The sequence below is a fragment of the Ictalurus furcatus genome, chromosome 16, assembly GCF_023375685.1.
Source record: "Ictalurus furcatus strain D&B chromosome 16, Billie_1.0, whole genome shotgun sequence".
NCBI lineage: Eukaryota > Metazoa > Chordata > Actinopteri > Siluriformes > Ictaluridae > Ictalurus > Ictalurus furcatus.
In genome coordinates this window covers 7,759,641-7,778,284 of record NC_071270.1, presented here as the reverse complement: position 1 = coordinate 7,778,284, position 18,644 = coordinate 7,759,641, and the positions used below count along the sequence as shown (strand labels likewise).

General features: G+C 38.9%; 1 protein-coding gene across 3 annotated transcripts in view; it reads left to right on the top strand.

Annotated features, from left to right (window-relative positions):
* LOC128620580 (unconventional myosin-XVIIIb) overlaps positions 1-18,644 on the top strand; it is a 117,887-nt gene that overhangs the window by 78,789 nt on the left and 20,454 nt on the right. For all 3 annotated transcript variants that reach the window (XM_053645742.1, XM_053645741.1, XM_053645744.1), the window contains exons 35-39: positions 5,331-5,444; positions 5,522-5,638; positions 5,767-5,850; positions 6,084-6,221; positions 7,043-7,228. In XM_053645742.1, the coding sequence (XP_053501717.1) occupies positions 5,331-5,444; positions 5,522-5,638; positions 5,767-5,850; positions 6,084-6,221; positions 7,043-7,228 (639 nt within the window). The remainder of the gene's footprint in view (positions 1-5,330; positions 5,445-5,521; positions 5,639-5,766; positions 5,851-6,083; positions 6,222-7,042; positions 7,229-18,644) is intronic.

Genomic DNA, 18,644 nt, shown 5'->3' with positions numbered 1-18,644 from the left:
AGGAGCCTTTTTTTGCTGTATAAAAAAAAAAGATCTTAGTTCACATCTGAGACCGAAAAGAGGTAAATATAAATACTCACTTTAAAAAATTTAACTATATATTGTATTATTATTGTATTTAGTATAACTCAGAAATCATTTAAGCGATGATGGTAATTCTTAAAATATATATGTTGCACTGACAATCCAAAGAGAATTAAAAGAGGGTTTGGTTTAACAATCAAATTCAACAACTTCAAAATCAACCTACCCAGAAAACTTGCAGCACAGGACAAAACTGTGAGAGAGGGAAGCTTCTGTGGAATCTGTAGAATCACAGATTGGGAAACATTTGCATAAAACTTATGAAATGTTTCCTTTGTGTAATATACAATTCAATTCCATTCAATTCAATTTTATTTCTATAGCACTTTTTACAATGGACATTGTCTCAAAGCAGCATTACAGAAACATATAAACACAGGATACAGATTTTAAGTGTGTGAATTTATCCCTACTGCGCAAGCCAATGGCGACGGTGGCAAGGAAACTCCATAAGATCATATGAGGAAGAAACCTTGAGAGGAACCAGACTCAGAAGGGAACCCATCTTCATCTGGGTAACAACAGATAGTGTGAAAGTAAAAGAAAGTTCATTATGGTTTTTACATGAAGTCTGTGTTGAAATACTCCACTGTTCACCAAAGGAGATCTGAGTGCAAAATTGTATGTGGTAATTGCAGTCCCAAGGCCATAGTCACAGCCATAGTCCAGCAACCACAGCAATAATGTCCAAGTTGAATTGAGGTCCAAAACTATTTCATGGTACTTCAAGATAGGGCATCTGGATGGATCCGGAGTGTAGAAAGTGTCAGGATCACTGGCATCTCCATAAAATCATGTGTTGCTCGACAGAAGGAGAGAATGTGAAAGGGAGAGGGAGAGATTATTAGGTATGCTTACTATCCTGTGATAGATAAGACTGTGTACTTTGCGTAAAAGAAAGTCTATTCATGGTAAGCTTGAGTAAACAAATATGTTTTCTGCCTAGACTTAAACACTGAGACTGTGTCTGATTCCCAAACACTAATTTGAAGGCTGTTCCATAACTACAGGGCTTTGTAAGAGAAAGCTCTTCCCCCTGCTGTAGCCTTCACTAATCGAGGTACCAACAAATAGTCTGCACCTTTTTAAATATACAGTAGTCTATATAAAATATTGAACTGGATAATCTTGGCTGGCATTTATTGAGCATGTATGAATCATTCCTAGGCATTCACTCAACAAAGAGCCTGAAAGGTTAGGGTTAGAGTCAGCAACCTGATGCCATCTATAGATGGCACATGGTAAACTTGCAACAAGTAATTAATGGAAAATATTAGGTGACCAGCATTGATATCCAACTTGAGTCAATTATCTACTCCAGGAGGCCTGGTGTTTTTATAGTTAGGTAGCTACTGTAGTCCTGACCTGAAGGTACCTGAAAAAATCGTTCCTCGAGAGATGGTGTTTTACATTTTAACAGAAGTAGTAATATTTTGAGGATAAAAGTCATAATATATTGAAGTATTTTTATTCAGTATTAGGAAGGGAAAATAGCAATATATTGAGAATAAAGTTATAAGGCAATGCCAAAATGATACATATCAGGAATGTGTGTGTTAAAATGAGAGACATCACAGGAAGTTGTTGCCATCAAGGATAGCAACTGTACCATTTTGCACTGTCTTGCAAGTTTTTAATTTGCCCTTGTCACATAATGGGGTTTGAGATGGACTCAATTGCAGTTAAGAGCTTTTATTAAGAGAGAGGCAGACAAATCCAAAAACATAAAGCACAAACATGGTCAAAAAACAGGCATTATTTTTGCATATTTGTTAAACTAAATGGTTTCAGATCCTCATGCAAGATGTAATGTTACAGCCCAGTCTAGGTTAGGCCGCACAGAGTAACCAGCTTGGGATTCAATTGGATTGACCTTTAAAAATGAGGGAGCCAGGAATAACACCACAAACAGGGTTGTTCAAAGAAGTAGTGGTATATTATAAAACACAGAATTATATACATACAACTGTGCAAGGAACCAAACCAGGCATAACTTCAGGGTGGGCCAAGGCCAAAATAATAGACAAAAGAATTCTATTATTAGGTAACTAGCTTACCTAAAAGGAAAATAAAGAAAATACAAGGATACTTCCCTAACTACCTAAGCAAAAAAACAGAGACAAAAGAACCCCTACTGCCAGTTAACCAAGTGAACATATATACAATAGTGAAGAGAATACACATAAACAGATACAGGGACAAGCAAACTCAAAGTCCCAAAACCAGGCAAAAGTTAAAAACCAGAACAGCAGTCAGAAAATAGCATACAAGCAGCACAACCAAACACAATCTCTAAACTCCAACACATGTAACCACCTCCAACATCCCACACCATTCTCACTCCCCTTCCTCTTTAAATATGGCCGCCATTTAGTGATGTCATCCTGGGAGGCGGGAGCAAGGCAGGGTAAGGCAGGTTGGAAGATAGCGAGTTGTAACAGTAATGTAATACAAGAAGAACATGAGTTATGCAACACCTATATCATCACCTATATCATCCATGTGAAAAGCAATTGTCCCCCTAAACTGCCCCCTAAATTTAATACAGTTCTGTGTAACTTTACACTTTAAAAAATTTATTCCGTTACAGTTACAAATTACTTCATAAAAATGTAATCAGTAATGTAATCCAAGTATCACAATATGAAAGTAATGTAATCTGATTATTTTTGGATTACTTCAAGGTCACATATGTAAATAAAGTCAAGAGAAAAGCAATATGATCTAAAATACTTTTATTTAGAGCTTATTTTAGAGCTTAAAACATGTTCAATGTTTGGATTTATTTTAATAAAATAAATACATTTGTTGCTCATGTGAGTCACTACTGGCAAGAGAGAACCAGAACTATAATCATGCAGCTGTCTATATTGTGTTGGAGCAGGGCTCCACACAAAAAAAATCTATTAAGGAGGCATTGGCTCCTATCAGAAAAAACAGGCACCAAGTGATTTTTTAAAAGTGCCACATAAAAATGAACTTGCGTTTAAAATTTTTAAAATACTCACTTTCAGTCATCCTGTCATGTGTGTACATCTGGCCTGCTTTTACAGCATCAGCATTTTCATCCAAGTTCACTTAAAATGGGAACTGAAGTCTTTTCCAACTTGAGAACTATATACAGTCACAAAGAATTTTTTTGCAGAAAGCCAGTATTTGACATGGTTCAGGATCAAACTTTTCAAGTGATGGGCCCTCTGTGCTGATCCTGATCAAGTCTTCAAAGGTTGACTTGCATACTTTTGATTTTATCCTGTTTTGAGCTGAAAAGCCATGTTCACACTGAGCAGCCAAAATTAGTAGGACAAGCAATATCTCAACTAGATGCATTCTGCTCCAAGCACATGCTGTGTCGTTGTCTTACGTCTTACACACATCTAGTCAATTTTTCTTCACTAGTAATAAGTGATTGGTAAATTTGGTGAAAGGCAGCTCTTCACTTGCAATCATATAGGCGATGCTGAATTTTATTTTTAGCTCCTTTCATTCAGCTTCGTCATGTAGTTCACATGCACGAAACACTGCTTGTGCTAATGGTGTTTTTTGTGGTGCACTGTGCGATTACATAGTCATGAGCTTTTTTATGCTTTTCACTATCGCCATGTTTTCCGGTAATGAAATCCACTAATCCCCGCTATGGAACAAAAGTCACAAAACATTTTCTGTGTGCGATGATCATATCTGACTCATGCAAACTACTGAATATAAGAAGTTTTAAAATGTCTTTCTCCACTTTTACTTGGGTGTTCATTGATTGACATGGAAAGATGATCCTCTGTGTCAGTCCTTTTCTATCTCTCTCATGCTGGCACAACTGGATCATGCTTTTTTATTAGCAGGTGTGCCATCAGCATTGGTGCTCGATAGAGATGAGGATTATTTGAAAAAGTCTGATATTTTTTGTTTTGTCATGTCTTTCTGATGCGGAAAGCTTTCCCTGTGTGTATTTTGGCACTCTGGGTGAATTTAAACTTGAATTTGAAGCTTTTTTCCCCCACTGAAACTTTCATGCATAGTGTCTCATTTTATTACGTCAACACAACAAATTATGTGATTTGTGTTCAACTCCTCACAGAACACACAATTAAAAAGACATTAAATGCAAATTATTACATCATAACATGTAAATTTATATTGTCACCAGAAAAAATATAATTCGCAAATTAATATTATTGTTGCAAATGTGACCATTTTAGGTGCAGTCTGGAGCCTTGCAAAAGTTAAATTTCTTTGGTTTTAAATGAAAAAAAAAATGTAATCCTGATAGTATTCCTATTTTTTACAAAATGTACCTGTAATCTGATTACTTTGTCTTTGTTTTTACTTACCATAGCATTTCAGTAGGGATCAAGTCAGGAATTTGCTTCCTAACCCAAATGAGCCAAATGTAATGGGGACAAATATAACAGGGGCCCATTTATTCCAAAAAGCTCAACTTTCGACTCATTAGTCCACAGAACGTTATCCCAAAAGGCCTGGGGATCATTAAGGTGTTTTTGGCAGGTGTGAGACAAGCCTTTATGCTCCTCTTAGCAGTGGCTTTTGCCTTGCAGCTCTCCCCTTGATTCCACTTTTGCCCAGTTTCTTTCTAATGGCAGAATCATGAATGATGAACTTATCTGAGGCAGGCAAGGCTTGCCGTTCCTTAGATGTTCATTTGGGTTCTTTTTGATTTCCTGTGTGTTGCCAGTGTGCTCTTGGAAGAAGCATTTCACCACAAAACAAACAACTGTAAGAGGCTGTGATAAAAGCCTGGAAAAGCATCACAAAAGAAGAAACTTCAATTTGGTGATGTCAATGTGTCACAGCCTTGATGCAGTTATTGCAAGCAAGGCACATGCAACCAAATATTAAGGGTTATTTACTTTAAATTTCTTCATGAATTGTCTGTTCCCATTCATTTGCTTGCTTATAATTGGGTGGTCTGATACAAAAGGTTTTGTTTTATGTTGTTTAACACATCTAGATGTAAATACCAGGAAATAAAATTTTGTCTCATATCCATCTTTTGATCTCAAACAGAAATGCCTTTGGTGTATAGCACAAACAAATTAATTGGCCTAGCCATTCCAATAGTTTTACAGGGGACTGTGTATGTTATTATATGATACGTCACATCCACCAGACCATTTTATCTCAACTGATTAAATATTTATTAAAATATAAAAGTATAATTAAGTAGTTATTTAGTGGTTTCCATTCTTGCTATTTTTGGTGATTTTGAAATCTTGGTGCATGTGTCTAAGCTGAAGGACAGTGAGGCACGGCGTTTAGAGGCTGAGAGTGTGCAGAAAACTCTTGCTATGGAGCTGGAGAATGCTCAGCTGGAGCTGGAGAGCATCTGCAAACACAAAAGCCTGGTGAGAAATTTTGTAATTAATACAGACAGAGAAAGCATATAAAATGCCTTTCACTCAGCAGTTTTGCTTGTACTCAGGTGGATGAACAGTTGACTCAGCTGCAGTATGAGAAGGCTGACTTCCTGAAGAGGCTGGAGGAAGACCAGGAGGACCTGAATGAACTCATGAAGAAACACAAAGCCCTTATTGCACAGGTGTGTCTGTGCATGAATGCACAATGCATATGGACATATCTTAATGGTATATGTCTGTACTAAATCTCTGTGTGTATTTAACAGTGACAAGAGAAATCTAACAACTTGCTTCGGGTTTGTATCCTCAGTCTTCTAGTGACATCACTCAGATACGGGAGCTGCAGACAGAGCTGGAAGAAGTGAAGAAGGAGAGACAGAGTCTACAGGAGCAGGTGAGACTGGACATGGTAGCCAGAAAGTAATAAATATGGACACTGTGCCTGTTTCTGAGACAGGAAGGTGAGATATCATCATAACTGATTTCTATTTGTAAGAAGTTTAACAGATCCTGTCAAAGTGTAGTGCATTCTGGTATTTAGACACACTCCAGCCCATGTGAAGTTTACATCAAACATCTAATTTCTTCCACCTCATTTCTTTCCACCCTTGGTTTTTCACCCATCAGCTGCAGTCAAGTGCAGCACACTTGCAGTTCCTGGAGTCTTCCACAGTAGCTCGGAGTATTGTGAGCAAGCAGGAGGCACATGTGTGTGACCTGGAGAACAAGCTGGAGTTCCAGAGAGGCCAGGTCAAGAGATTTGAGGTCAGCACAGACAGAAAGACCCCCTCCCCTTTTTATCAGCTTGGTAGATTGGGACCATGTGTGACATTACATTCTCTGAGAATCAACTGATGTTAGTCAACCGTGTTAGCTAGCATTAACTAGCAAGCTAACCCTGGCTTCTGTCATCTGCAGGCTAGCAGTCAGGTTGCTAGCTGGAACATAAAATAGGTGCATATATGAAATTATGTTGAGTTGAATTTTAGTCTAGAAATCCCATAAAAATGTCATCGTTTATATTCTCTTTTCCATTAACAAGTTATTTCATAGTTTACTTTCTTTTAGTCTTTGATCTGTTGCTTTGTATAATTTGTATTTAAATGTAAATACAGATCTTAATGTAAATAGAGATGTTATATTTTAATAAACCAGTTGGTTGTCAACATTAAACAGTCCTTTTTTTCCGGGGTGGGGGGGGGGGGGGGGGGTGTCCCTACCAATATTGAGACCAAAACTATGCCCTTCTTAAAAAAAAAAAAAAGGTTCCAACAAGCATCCTAAAATGTTCTTCAGTTTGTCCGATTGACAGAGACCTATATATTATGCATTATGTAAATCCCTGTGAAAATAGTTTCAAGTAGATGTCCTTTAGCAAGCTAGACCCATTAACCACTCATAGCTTGGTTATGAATGTAAGAGCGCCGTGCTTGTCAGTTACACTTTGTTTTCTTCTTTCTTTGGCACACTTGAATAAGCTAGATAGGGTTGATTTGCTAATGAGTTCAGTCAGATTTTTGCAGTGTTGAGAAAAACTGGTTTGCACCTCCATGTACACTGTAGTTCTTTTTCTTGCTGATGTATAGGTTCTAGTTCTGCGTCTGAGGGACAGTGTGGTGAGGATGGGCGAGGAGCTGGAGCAGTCTGCTCAGGCTGAGGCAAGAGAGAGAGAAAACTCACATTACTACCAGCAGAGGCTGGCAGACATGAGGCTAGAGATGGAGGATCTAAGCCTCAAAGAGCAGGAGAGTAGCCGTCGGCGCATGGAGCTGGTAAGCGCGCGCACACACACACATCTCTGATTACAGTGGTGCTTGAAAGTTTGTGAACCCTTTGGAATTTTTTATATTTCTGCATAAATATGACATAAAACCTCAGATTTTCACACAAGTCCAAAAAGTAAATAGTGAGAAAACAGTTAAACCAATGAGACAAAAGTATTATACTGGGTCATTTGGTTATTACATTTACATTACATTTATTCATTTAGCAGATGCTTTTATCCAATGCGACTTACATATGAGGAAATACAAGCAAAGCGATATATCAAGTGGAGATCAATACAAGTAGTGCTACCATGCAAGATTTATAATTGAGTTCTAGAAAAGCAAAGTGAAAAAGCAAAATTATTATTGATTAAAATGATCCAATATTAGATATCTGTGAGTGGCAAACGTATATGAACCTCTAGGATTAGCAGTTAATTTGAAGTTGCAATTAGTCAGGTGTTTAGAATCAATTGGATGACAATCAGGTGTGAGTGAGCACCCTGTTTTATTTAAAGAACAGGGATCTATAAAAGTCTGATCTTCAAAACACATGTTTGTTGAATTTTATCATAGCATGAACAAAGAATATTTCTGAGGACCTCTGAAAAAAGAGTTGTTGATGGTCATCAGGCTGGAAAAGTTTACAAAATCATCTCTAAAGAGTTTGGACTCGACCAGTCTACAGTCAAACAGATTGTGTACAAATGGAGGAAATTCAAGACCATTGTTACCCTCCCCAGGAGTGGTTGACCAACAAAGATCACTCCAAGAGCAAGACGTGTAATAGTCTGCAAGATCATAAAGGAACCCAGGATAACTTCTAAGCAACTGATGGCCTCTCTCACATTAACTAATGTTAATTTTCATTAGTCCATTATCAGGAGAACACCGAACAACAATGGTGTGCATGTCAGGGTTGCATGGAGAAAGCCACTGCTCTCCAAAAAGAACATTGCTGCCATTATGCAGATTGGTAAAGATTACGTGGACAAGCTAGAAGGCTACTGAAAAAAATGCTTTGTGGATGGATGAGACCAAAATATGAGAAACGTTATGTTTGGAAAAAGGAAAACACTGCATTCCAGCATAAGAACCTTATCCCATCTGTGAATCATGGTGGTGGTAGTATCATGGTTTGAGCCTATTTTGCTGCATCTAGCCAGGACAACTTACCATCATTGAGGAAACAATTATGCCAGCAAATTCTAAAGGAAAATGTAAGGACATGTGTCTGAATCTCAAGAGGAAGTTGGTCATTCATCAAGACAATGACCCTAAGCACACAAGTTGTTCTACCAAAGAATGGTTAAAGAAGAATAAATAATGTTTTGGAATGGCCATGTCCTTAATCTAATACAAATGTTGTAGAAGGACCTGAAGCAAGCAGTTCATGTGAGGAAACCCACCAACATCCTAGAGTTGCTCCTTGTCCTACATGCCTACCCATTGCATGGCACAATCTAACACACTATAGACAATTTAGAAATTCCAACAATGCATGTATTTGGACTAGGAGTACCCAGAGAAAAGCCCAAAAGCATGCCGAGAACAAGCTCTGCACACAAAGGGCAGATGCGAGATTCAAACCCTTCACCCCGGAGCTGCAAGACAAACATGCTAACCACTAAGCCACCATGCCCCCCTAGATTGATTAGTTTAAATAATTAATAGCTCTTAATGTGCACTCTTGGTTTGAGGCCTGGGTTTCACCTATGAGGATTGCATGAAACAATATGAAGACCAGAGAGCTGTCTATGGGAGAAAAGCAAGCCATTTTGAAACCTCCCCCCAAAAGCAAACAACTAATATAAGCTGTGGTACAAGCCTGGAAAAGCACTTTGGTGATGTCAATGGGTCATCGGCTTGATGCAGTTATTGCAAGCAATGGATATGCAATCAAATATAAAGTCTACTTTGAAACTATATATTCTAATACTTTTGCTCACCTATAAATTCTGTGGTGTGCCACCAAATGTGCCATGTTCTAAGTTAACAGGAAATGAAAGCATGAAATTCTGATTCCATGATCTTATATTCATCTTTTGATCTAAAAAAAAAATGTTTTCAGTGTATAGCAAAAACAATAGAATTGGTCTTGCCATTCCAATACTTGACATTCCAAGGGACTGTAGAGTCTGGATAAGAGTCATTTCTGGCCCAAGACAGGTTATGCAGGTACTTAGGTCAATATTCTGGATGCCCCATTCTTATATGTATCTTTATAGTCCATGTCTTAAAGGTTGCAAGATTTGAATAGATCCTTAAAAAAAAAAGAGGGTGGAAAATGCTGACTGAACAGATGGCATTTTGTTGTTGTTGTTGTTGTTGTTAAATGTAAAAACATGTCCAACCTGATAATTTGACACCAATATTGGGCAGTTACATTTAATTCCTGTCAGTAATTAACTGCCAAAACAACTTAATGAATCCACAGTATACTAAATTGAGGTAATGAAATGTAATGCTATGCATAGTGTGACTTCTGTGACTAACAATCTAATAAAACTGGCAGCTTCTGTTAGAGAGGCAATATTATAGGGGCTTAATCCCACTAAAATGTGCCAGCCATTTCAACACACTAACACCGCTGATAGCATCTTTCGGAAGTCTCACAGGCTCATTACTGCCTATCTGAAAGGAGCAGGGTACCACCATCTGGCACATATGAGTGAGGTAGTCTTTCAGGGTAGTACTAAGGTGAGACCTGTTTCTCATGGCTGTTAATTACAAATGTAACTGTGGTTCTATGACAACTGTCAGGGTTTCTTGTCTTTTGGAATCGGCTGAGTGAGATGGCTCCAAGGAAACATGGCTTTTTGACTTTATTATTCCAAATACTGTCTCATACAGTGCTGTGAAAAAGCATTTTTGCCCATCCTGAATTGTTCTGTTTTTGTGTATATCTCATACTAAATAGTTTTAGATCTTCAGATGAAATACAATATTAAACAAAGCTATCCTGAGTAAACACACAATACAGTTTAAATTTTTTTATTGAAGTAAAAAAGTAAAAAAAAAAATTCTGAAGCAAAAAAGTTTAAAAATTTTTATTGAAGCAAAAAAGTAAAAAAAAACACAACGTATTGAAGCAAAAAACTTATCCGACACCTATCACTAAAGTGAAAAAGTAATTGCACCCTTAAACTTAAAATCTGGTCGTGCCACCTTTAGCAGTAATAACTGCAACCAGTAACCACTTCCGATAACTGGAGATCAGTCTTTCACTTACTACTAGGACTTAGTCATATTCTTTGGATCATTTTCTTGCTGCATAATCCAGTTGCGCTTGAGTTTCAACTCTGGACTGAAGACCAGACATTCTCCTTTAGGATTTTCTGTTAGAGAGCAGAATTCATGTTTCCCTCAATTATTGCAAGTTGCCAAGGCCCTGAAGCAGCAAAGCACCCCTACACACTGCCACCACCATGCTTGATGTAGGTATGATGTTCCTTTTGTGGAATTCAGTGTTTAGTTTATGACAACGGGACCCCTGTCTTCCAAACAGTTCCACTTTCGACTCATTAATCCACAGAACATAATCCCAAAAGGTTTAAGGATCTTCGAGGTGTGTTTTGGCAAAATTCAGACAAGCCTTAATGTTCTTCTGGATTAGCAGTGGCTTACACCTCGCCACTCTTCCATGGATGCCATTTTTGTCCAGTGTCTTTCTGATTGTGGAGTCATGAACAGTGATGCAAGAGAGCCATGTAGTTCCTTTGATGTTGTCCTTGGCTCTTTTGTGACTTCCTGGATGAGTAGTTGCAGTGCTCTTGGAGGAATTTTGGAAGGTCAGCCACTACTGGGAAGTTTCCCTACTGTGCCGAGTTTTTCCATTTGGAGATAATGGCTCTCACTGTGGTCCTTTAGAGTCCCAGAGCCTTTGAAATAGCTTTGTAACCCTTCTCAGACTGATGTATTTCAATCACCTTCTTCTTCATCATTTCTGGCATTTTTTTCATGTTGAAAAAGTTCGATTTAAGTGTTGATTTGATTGAACAGGGCTGGCAGTAACCAGGCCTGTTTGCATCTAGTCCAGCTGAACCCCATTATGAATGCAGTTTCATAGATATGGGAAATTAGAAACAAAGGGGGCAAATACATTTTCACACAGGCCCAGCTGGTAATGGGTAACCTTTTTGCTTCAATAAATAATACTATCGTTTAAAAACTATATTTTTTGCTTACTCAGGTTGCCTTTAATTTTATTTTAGATTTGGTTTTAATTTCTTTTTAATTTAATATGAGATATACACACACAAAAAAACAGAAGAATTCAGGCAAATAATTTTTCACAGCACTATACATTTCTATGTGACTTTGTTGGAAGATCTCCACATCATTCTCACTAGCCCTGGTGGTTATATGGGTTCCATAAAGCTATATCTCATATTTAACATTACATTGTTTAGGTTCAAACAGTCTCTATGAAATGTTAAAGATACAGTGCCCTCCACTAATATTGGCACCCTTAGTAAATATGAACAAAGAAGGATGTGAACAATTGCCTTTATTGTTTATCCTTTTTGTCACATAATGGATGTAATGGAGGCTAGCACGGATGCAATTGCAGATAAGAGCTTTATTGAAGAGAGGCAGGCAGACAAATCCAAATCTGTAATCAAAAGTGTGGTCCTAAAACAGGCAAAAGGTCAGGTGATTGGCAAACAGGCATAAACTTGGCAAGGCAAAAATACAAAATGAGAAACTAGATGCAAGAGCAAAACCATGAAACGAAACACAAACAAAGGCTTGGCATGGTGAATACACTCAATACTTTGCAAAGACATTGTTTGAAAACAGTCTCTTTATACTGTGGAGTGAGTGTGTGAGATTGGATGCAGGTGTGCATGATTAGAATGACGGTGAGTGTTCTTGGAATTGCAGTCCATGGAGGCCATGTTTGTAGGCCGCAGTGCAGGATGGGAAATGTATTCACTGGTTTGCTGTGATATGACACTTTTGATATTTTATTTTTAAAAATCACAAAAATACTCTGCTCTCATGGATAGCAAAGAACTGCAAACACAAAACAGGTTTATAAAAAATCTTTGTTAAATATAGGTATGCAACTTTTATTGGCACCCCTATGAATTAATATGAAAAAAACATATTTGAAGTACAGTGGGGGAAAATAAGTATTGAACTCGTCAACATTTTTCAGTAAATATATTTCCAATGAGGCTATTCAAATGTTCACCAGACATCAATATTAACTCAAGAAATCCAGAAATATAAAGAATTCACAACATTAAAGTCCATAAAAAAAGTTATATGTAATGAAGTGGAATGACACAGGAAAAAAGTATTGAACACGCTAAGAAAAAGCAGTTCTCCAAAGCAATGCAAGGAACCAGCTGAAATCCATAAGTAAATATACCTCCTATCTGTGCAAATTAATATCAGCAGGGTTAGTAAATTGATGGTCTATAAAAAGGCTTTTCGTTACCAAGGTGTCACACAAGAAACATCTCATGAAGGGTAAAAGCAAAGAGCTCTCCCAAGACCTTCACAACCTTGAATGAACAATGTTGCAAAACATTGATGGATACAGACGTATTTCAAAACTTCTGAATCCTCCAGTAAGCACCATTGGGGCCATTGTCCGCAAGTGGAAGCAACATCACTCCATCATCAACCGGCCACGCACAGAAGCTCCTTGCAAGATTTCTGACCAAGGAGTCAGAAGAATACTCAAAAGAGTAGCCCAAGTAGACGACTCGGAAAGAGCTCCAGAAACACTTGGAGGAGGCAAGTGTCATCATCACAGAGAAAACAATAGGCAATGTACTCCACTGCTCATGCTCACCCCACAAGACTCCATTACTAAAGAAAAGGCATGTTGAAGTTTGTTTTTCGTTTGCTACAGCTCATTTTGACAAGCCTATGAAATACTGGGAGAGTGTAATCTGGTCAAACGAGAGCAAAATTTAGGTTTTTGGCTGTCATACTACACACCATGTTTGGAGAAGAAATGGCACTGCACATCACCCGAAAAAACACTATACCAACAGTGAAGTTTGGAGGTGGAAACATCATGGTGTGGGGCTGTTTTTCATCGCATGGTAGTGGCAGACTTCATATAATTGAAGGAATGATGAATGGAGCCCTTTACTGGAACATTCTTGAGAAGAATCTGCTGCCATCCACCAGGATGATGAAGATGAGACATGGGTGGACCTTCCAGCAAGACAACGATCCAAAGCATACAGCAAAGGAAACTCTCAATTGGTTTCAGAGAAAAATCAAGGTGTTGGAATGGCCCAGTCAATCACCTGACTTGAATCCAATTGAACAAGATTTAAAGACAATATGTTTAGGAGAATGGGCCAAAATCACACCTGCACACATACTGCGGCCGGTTAATTTGTTCATACAGGAAGCGTCTTGAAGCTGTCATTACAAACAAAGGCTCCACTAAGTATTAAGTTAGTGTGTTCAATACTTTTTTCCTGTGTCATTCCTCTTTATTACACATAATTTATGGACTTTAATGTTTGGATTTCTTTATATGTGTGGATTTCTTGAATTAATACTGATGTCTATTGAAAATTTCATTTGAATAGCCTCATTGGAAATATATTTACTGAAAAACATGCTGACATGTTCAATACTTATTTCCCCTACTGTATATTCCCATTGATATTTAAAAGATTTTAGTACACCTGCGTGACTAGGAATAGGAAATTGTTCAAACATGACTTCCTGTTTCACTGGGCTATAAATGAGGTAACACATAGGCCAAATCCCTTTAGTCATTCATAACAATGGGTAAGACCAAGGAATATAGCTGTGATGTGTGGCAAAAGGTTGATGAGCTTCACAAAATGGGAAGTGGCTATAAGAATATAGCTAAAGCATTGAAAATGCCCATTTCCACCATTATGGCAATAATTAAGAAGGTCCAGTCAAATGGAAATGTTATGAATCAACCTGGAAGAGGACATGTGTCTATATTGCTTCAATGCACTGTGAAGAGGATGGTTCGAGTGGCCAAAAAATCTCCAAGGATCACAGCTGGAGAATTGCAGAAATTATTTGCATCTTGGGGTGAGAAAGTCTCCAAAACTACAATCCGAAGTCACCTCCATTACCACATGTTGTTTGAAAGGGTTTCAAGAAAAACTCTCATCCAAAAACAAACTGAAGCATCTTCAGTTTGGTTAGATGAAACCAAAAGCACAGTGAAATTCTTTTCTTCGCATACTCCAGCATGTTACGAAGTTGGGGTCAGAGCGCAGAGTCAGCCATGATACAGCACCCAATGAGCAGAGAGGGTTAAGGCCCTTGCTCAAGGGCCCAACAGTGTCAGCTTGTCAGTGATGGGGCTAGAACCCCCGACCTTCCGCTCAGTAATCCAGAGCCACATGATAAATGTCAATTGGAACAAGTTACAGATAAAATCAGAACATCTATTACGTAGGTTCAAGTGATATACGAACTAAAGACATCTAGTCTACCAGATAATAATGAGATGTCCTGAGATGTACTCCATAATACTTGTGTTACTGGGCTACAGGAAGTGCCAGGAAGAACCCAACACAGATTATCAGTATGATTACTGCCAGTTATGGGTTGATTTAAAGGTACACCAGCCCTAACAGCGGAGGTGAGATGTAGTATCAAAACTATGGGAATGGTAACTAAGCAAGAGTCATTTTGTGCATTGGCTGATGCAATGGTGATATTGTGCAGTGACACAGAAGACCACTGATATGATCCCATGTGATGACAGATCCAACATGAGTCACTGTGCACGTCAGTAAGGTTTGGCACAATTTCTAGTGAGAAGAAGCAGGCCAAATTACCTCTGCACCATTGTGCAGGTGTGAGTGTGTGCGTGTGGATGTGCAACACCATTACTATTAGTATGAGCATACACACGCTGAGGCTCAAAATCAAATGATCCTGAAATAACAGACTCTGCATATGTATGTCTAATACAAAACAAGGCTATATGTGTATGTGCTAATTGAGATGAGAAGAGGCCCCCTTAGGACAGCTTGATTCTGAGTGTTCCCCTTTCTATGTTGAGGTGAGATGTGATGAGGCCCCCTCAGGTCTACTTGAGAGCAGTATTGTCTCTTGTCACGGGACAGTGCTTGATGTGGCTGGTGTGAATCCACTGGGGATGTGAATCCATGAGCACAGCAGTATGGGTAACGGACACCACTCGTGTAGGATGACCGAAGGTTCTTTCCCCAAACTTTCGTGGTTTCAGGCTTTTGACGAGAACTGTGTCAGCCTGGGAGGAATGAGTGAGTAGGCTGTTCTGTGGGCAGAGGGAGAGAAAGAGAAACAACACTACATATACTGTTACATTTTTCAATTTATATTGAGTATAATTATTATATGATTATATTGAGTATAATTGTCGACAATCACATCCCGATCACCTGTAAAGCAAACACCTGGGTTACTCTTAGTCCATGGATTGGGAAATGGTCTGCCATAATGATCTTAAAAGGAGACAATTTAGTTTTCTGAGTAGGAGTCATGCAAAGTTTGCATAGGATGGCAGGTACTAAATCAACCCAATTACTCAATGGTATAAACCCCTTAGTAAGGCATTCCTTAATGGTGCATTTTTTTTCTTTGCACAATCCCTGAGCTCTGGGGATGATATGGAATATAAAAATGGCAATCACTGTTTAGATACTTGCACAGTTTTTGTGGTACCTTGGAAATAAAAGGTGTCCCATTGTCACTATCAATAGTTTGTGGGATACCGTACTGTGGGATTATTTCTTTTGCAAGAATTTTAACGATGATATTGGCATTTTCCTTTTGAGCATGGAAAGTCTTCTACCCATTTAGAGAATTTATCCATGATAACTAGAAGATATTTGAGACCTCTGATAGCTGGAATGTGTGTGAAGTCAATTTGTAGTGCATGAAAAGGACCACTAGGTAGTGGTAATGCATCATGTTTGGTGGGTTTCCCTTGTACATTTACTCTTGCGCATGTTAAATATGAATCGAGGAGTAACTTAACAGTTTTGTGATTGTCTCGAATACAAAACTTCAATGTTATCGCAGAGATCACCCTTCTTCGTGCAACATGAGAAACACAGTGAAAATGGAGCATGAGGAATGGAAGGACAGAAGATGGAAGAGTGAGACGGCCATCAGGGCAGCGTATTAAACCATCAGTGGACGATGGGGAACAACCTTCTGAAGACCAAAACATGAGGTCATCATGAGAGGCCTGTGTCTCTAAAAAAGCAACATCAATGCCACAAGGAGTCAGATAATGTGAAAACGTCAAAAATGGAGACATTATTCTGGACAAAGGGGCCGGGCAAGCCCTCTTTTGAGGTCCACCTAGCTACTTCATCAATGAGTGAAAACCACGGGCATGCCATATCTTACCAAAATCATGTGTGACACCAAAAGCATAATATGAATCAGTGTAAATAGTAATAATCTTACTCTTAAAGAGGTGACAAGCACACATGAGAGCAACGAGTTCCGCAGCCTGAGCAGAATTAAAGGGGATAGAGTGAGCCTCATGAACAATATAAAAAAAAAGCCACATAAAAATGTTGAGTCATTAGGTGTAGAACACGATCCATTGACATATACCTCATTCCCTCATCCCCTTCCAGGGTGATGAGGAGTCATGTATGTAGGTCAAACAGTCACGTTTCAACCAAGCTTTAGGTGCGGGCTCTTCCGAGCAGGTACGCAGAAGTCTGTGGAGCAAAGCTGCAGGGCTGTTAGCAGTGGTTACAGATTTAATGGATAGGTTTTGTGTGGCACAGAACATAGTTTCATATCCTGATCTACGCTGAGCAGTCATGTGTTGTATTTGAATGTTATTCAGGATAGATAAGACCTGATGAGATATGTGCAATGTGAGTGGGTGTGAAAGAACCAATTTTTTAGTGTCAGTGACCATGCGAGCGGACACAGAAACAGCACTTAAACAGGCAGGCATATCTTGTACTACAGGTTCTAGAGATTTGGAAAGATATGCTACTGGGCTATAGCTACCACCATTTTCCTGGGACAGGACCACCGCCGCAGTGTTCCCATCCTCGGAAACATGCAGGTGGAATGGAGATGAGTAGTCCGGGATTCCCAAGGCCGGGGCTGAGCTTAATACCCGTTTTAGATAACAGAAAGAGTTCATCATCTCCTTAGTCCAGTCAATGTTCTGTGGACAGTCCTTGAGACAACAGTGTCTGAGAATTTTGCCGTGGTGTGAGCAGTCAGGAATGAACTGACGACAATAGTTTATAAGTCCCAGAAAACTCAGCATACCTCTTTGTGTGGCTGGAGATGTGACCTCAACAATAGCACGCACTCGGTCACTGGTTAGGCAACGCATCTCCCTGGAAGATATGAAAGCCCAGATATTGTACCAGTGTCTGACAGAGCTGAAGTTTAGTTAGTGAGGCCTTGAAACCACATTGCGCCAGGTGGGTCAAGAGTTTTAGACAGCCGTCTTTGCAGAGCTCATGTCCTTCAGCTAATAAAAGAATGTCATCCATGTACTTAACAAGGCAGCAGTCCTCCGGTAAAACGAGTGATGAGAGGGCTTGATGCACCATGGATGATCATACAGTGGGAGAGTCTATGAAACACTGTGGAAGACGTGCCCATATGTATTGTTGATTTTTAAAAGTAAAAGCAAATGTAGGCTGTGTCTGCTCAGATACAGGGATGCTGAAAAAAGCACTACATAAATCAAATACCATGAAATGTGTGTGTGTGTGTGAGGAATAGTGTTGAGAATAGAAGCCATGTCAGGTACAAGAGGGCTTATTAGAATTACTATATCATTAATTCACCTAAGGTCCTGAGTAAAACGCCATCCCTTCCCATTTGGCTTGCATACAGGGATAACAGGTGTGTTGTAAGGAGATACTGTATGAACGACCATGCCCTGTGCGAGTAAAGAACCAATCACCAGCTGTATGCCTAACTTCTTTTCTGCTGATTGTGGATATTGGTTACAAATAAATGGTCTGAGTAGTTTTGAGGTTCATAACATAAGGGGTTACCTTAAAGCGTCATGAAACACTAAATTACATTTTCTGAGATTTTAACAGAGATGTTCGTATCACACACCATAAAAAACAATCTTAGCATCCATTAATTTTAATTGTAGGATAAAACTGATTAATTCATCGTGTGTAAAACTATGCAACGAGAGTCCATGTTGAAGGAAAGAGCCGTCCCCCTTTTATTTGTGAAAAGCTTGAGCCTATTAGCTAACTACCATTCCAACACTGCCTCCAAGCAGGCGCTGCCTCCAGTTTTGTTATGTTTTCCTCCATAGTTATTCCAGGGGCTAATGGTTTAAATAGATAGAGCAGAGGACCTGCACTGCTATCTATTGTCTCCTTTTAGCCCTGGGGTTTCAGGAGGAGAGAAGTCCTCTGCCTCATCCTCAAACTTTTTCTCACTATCCATC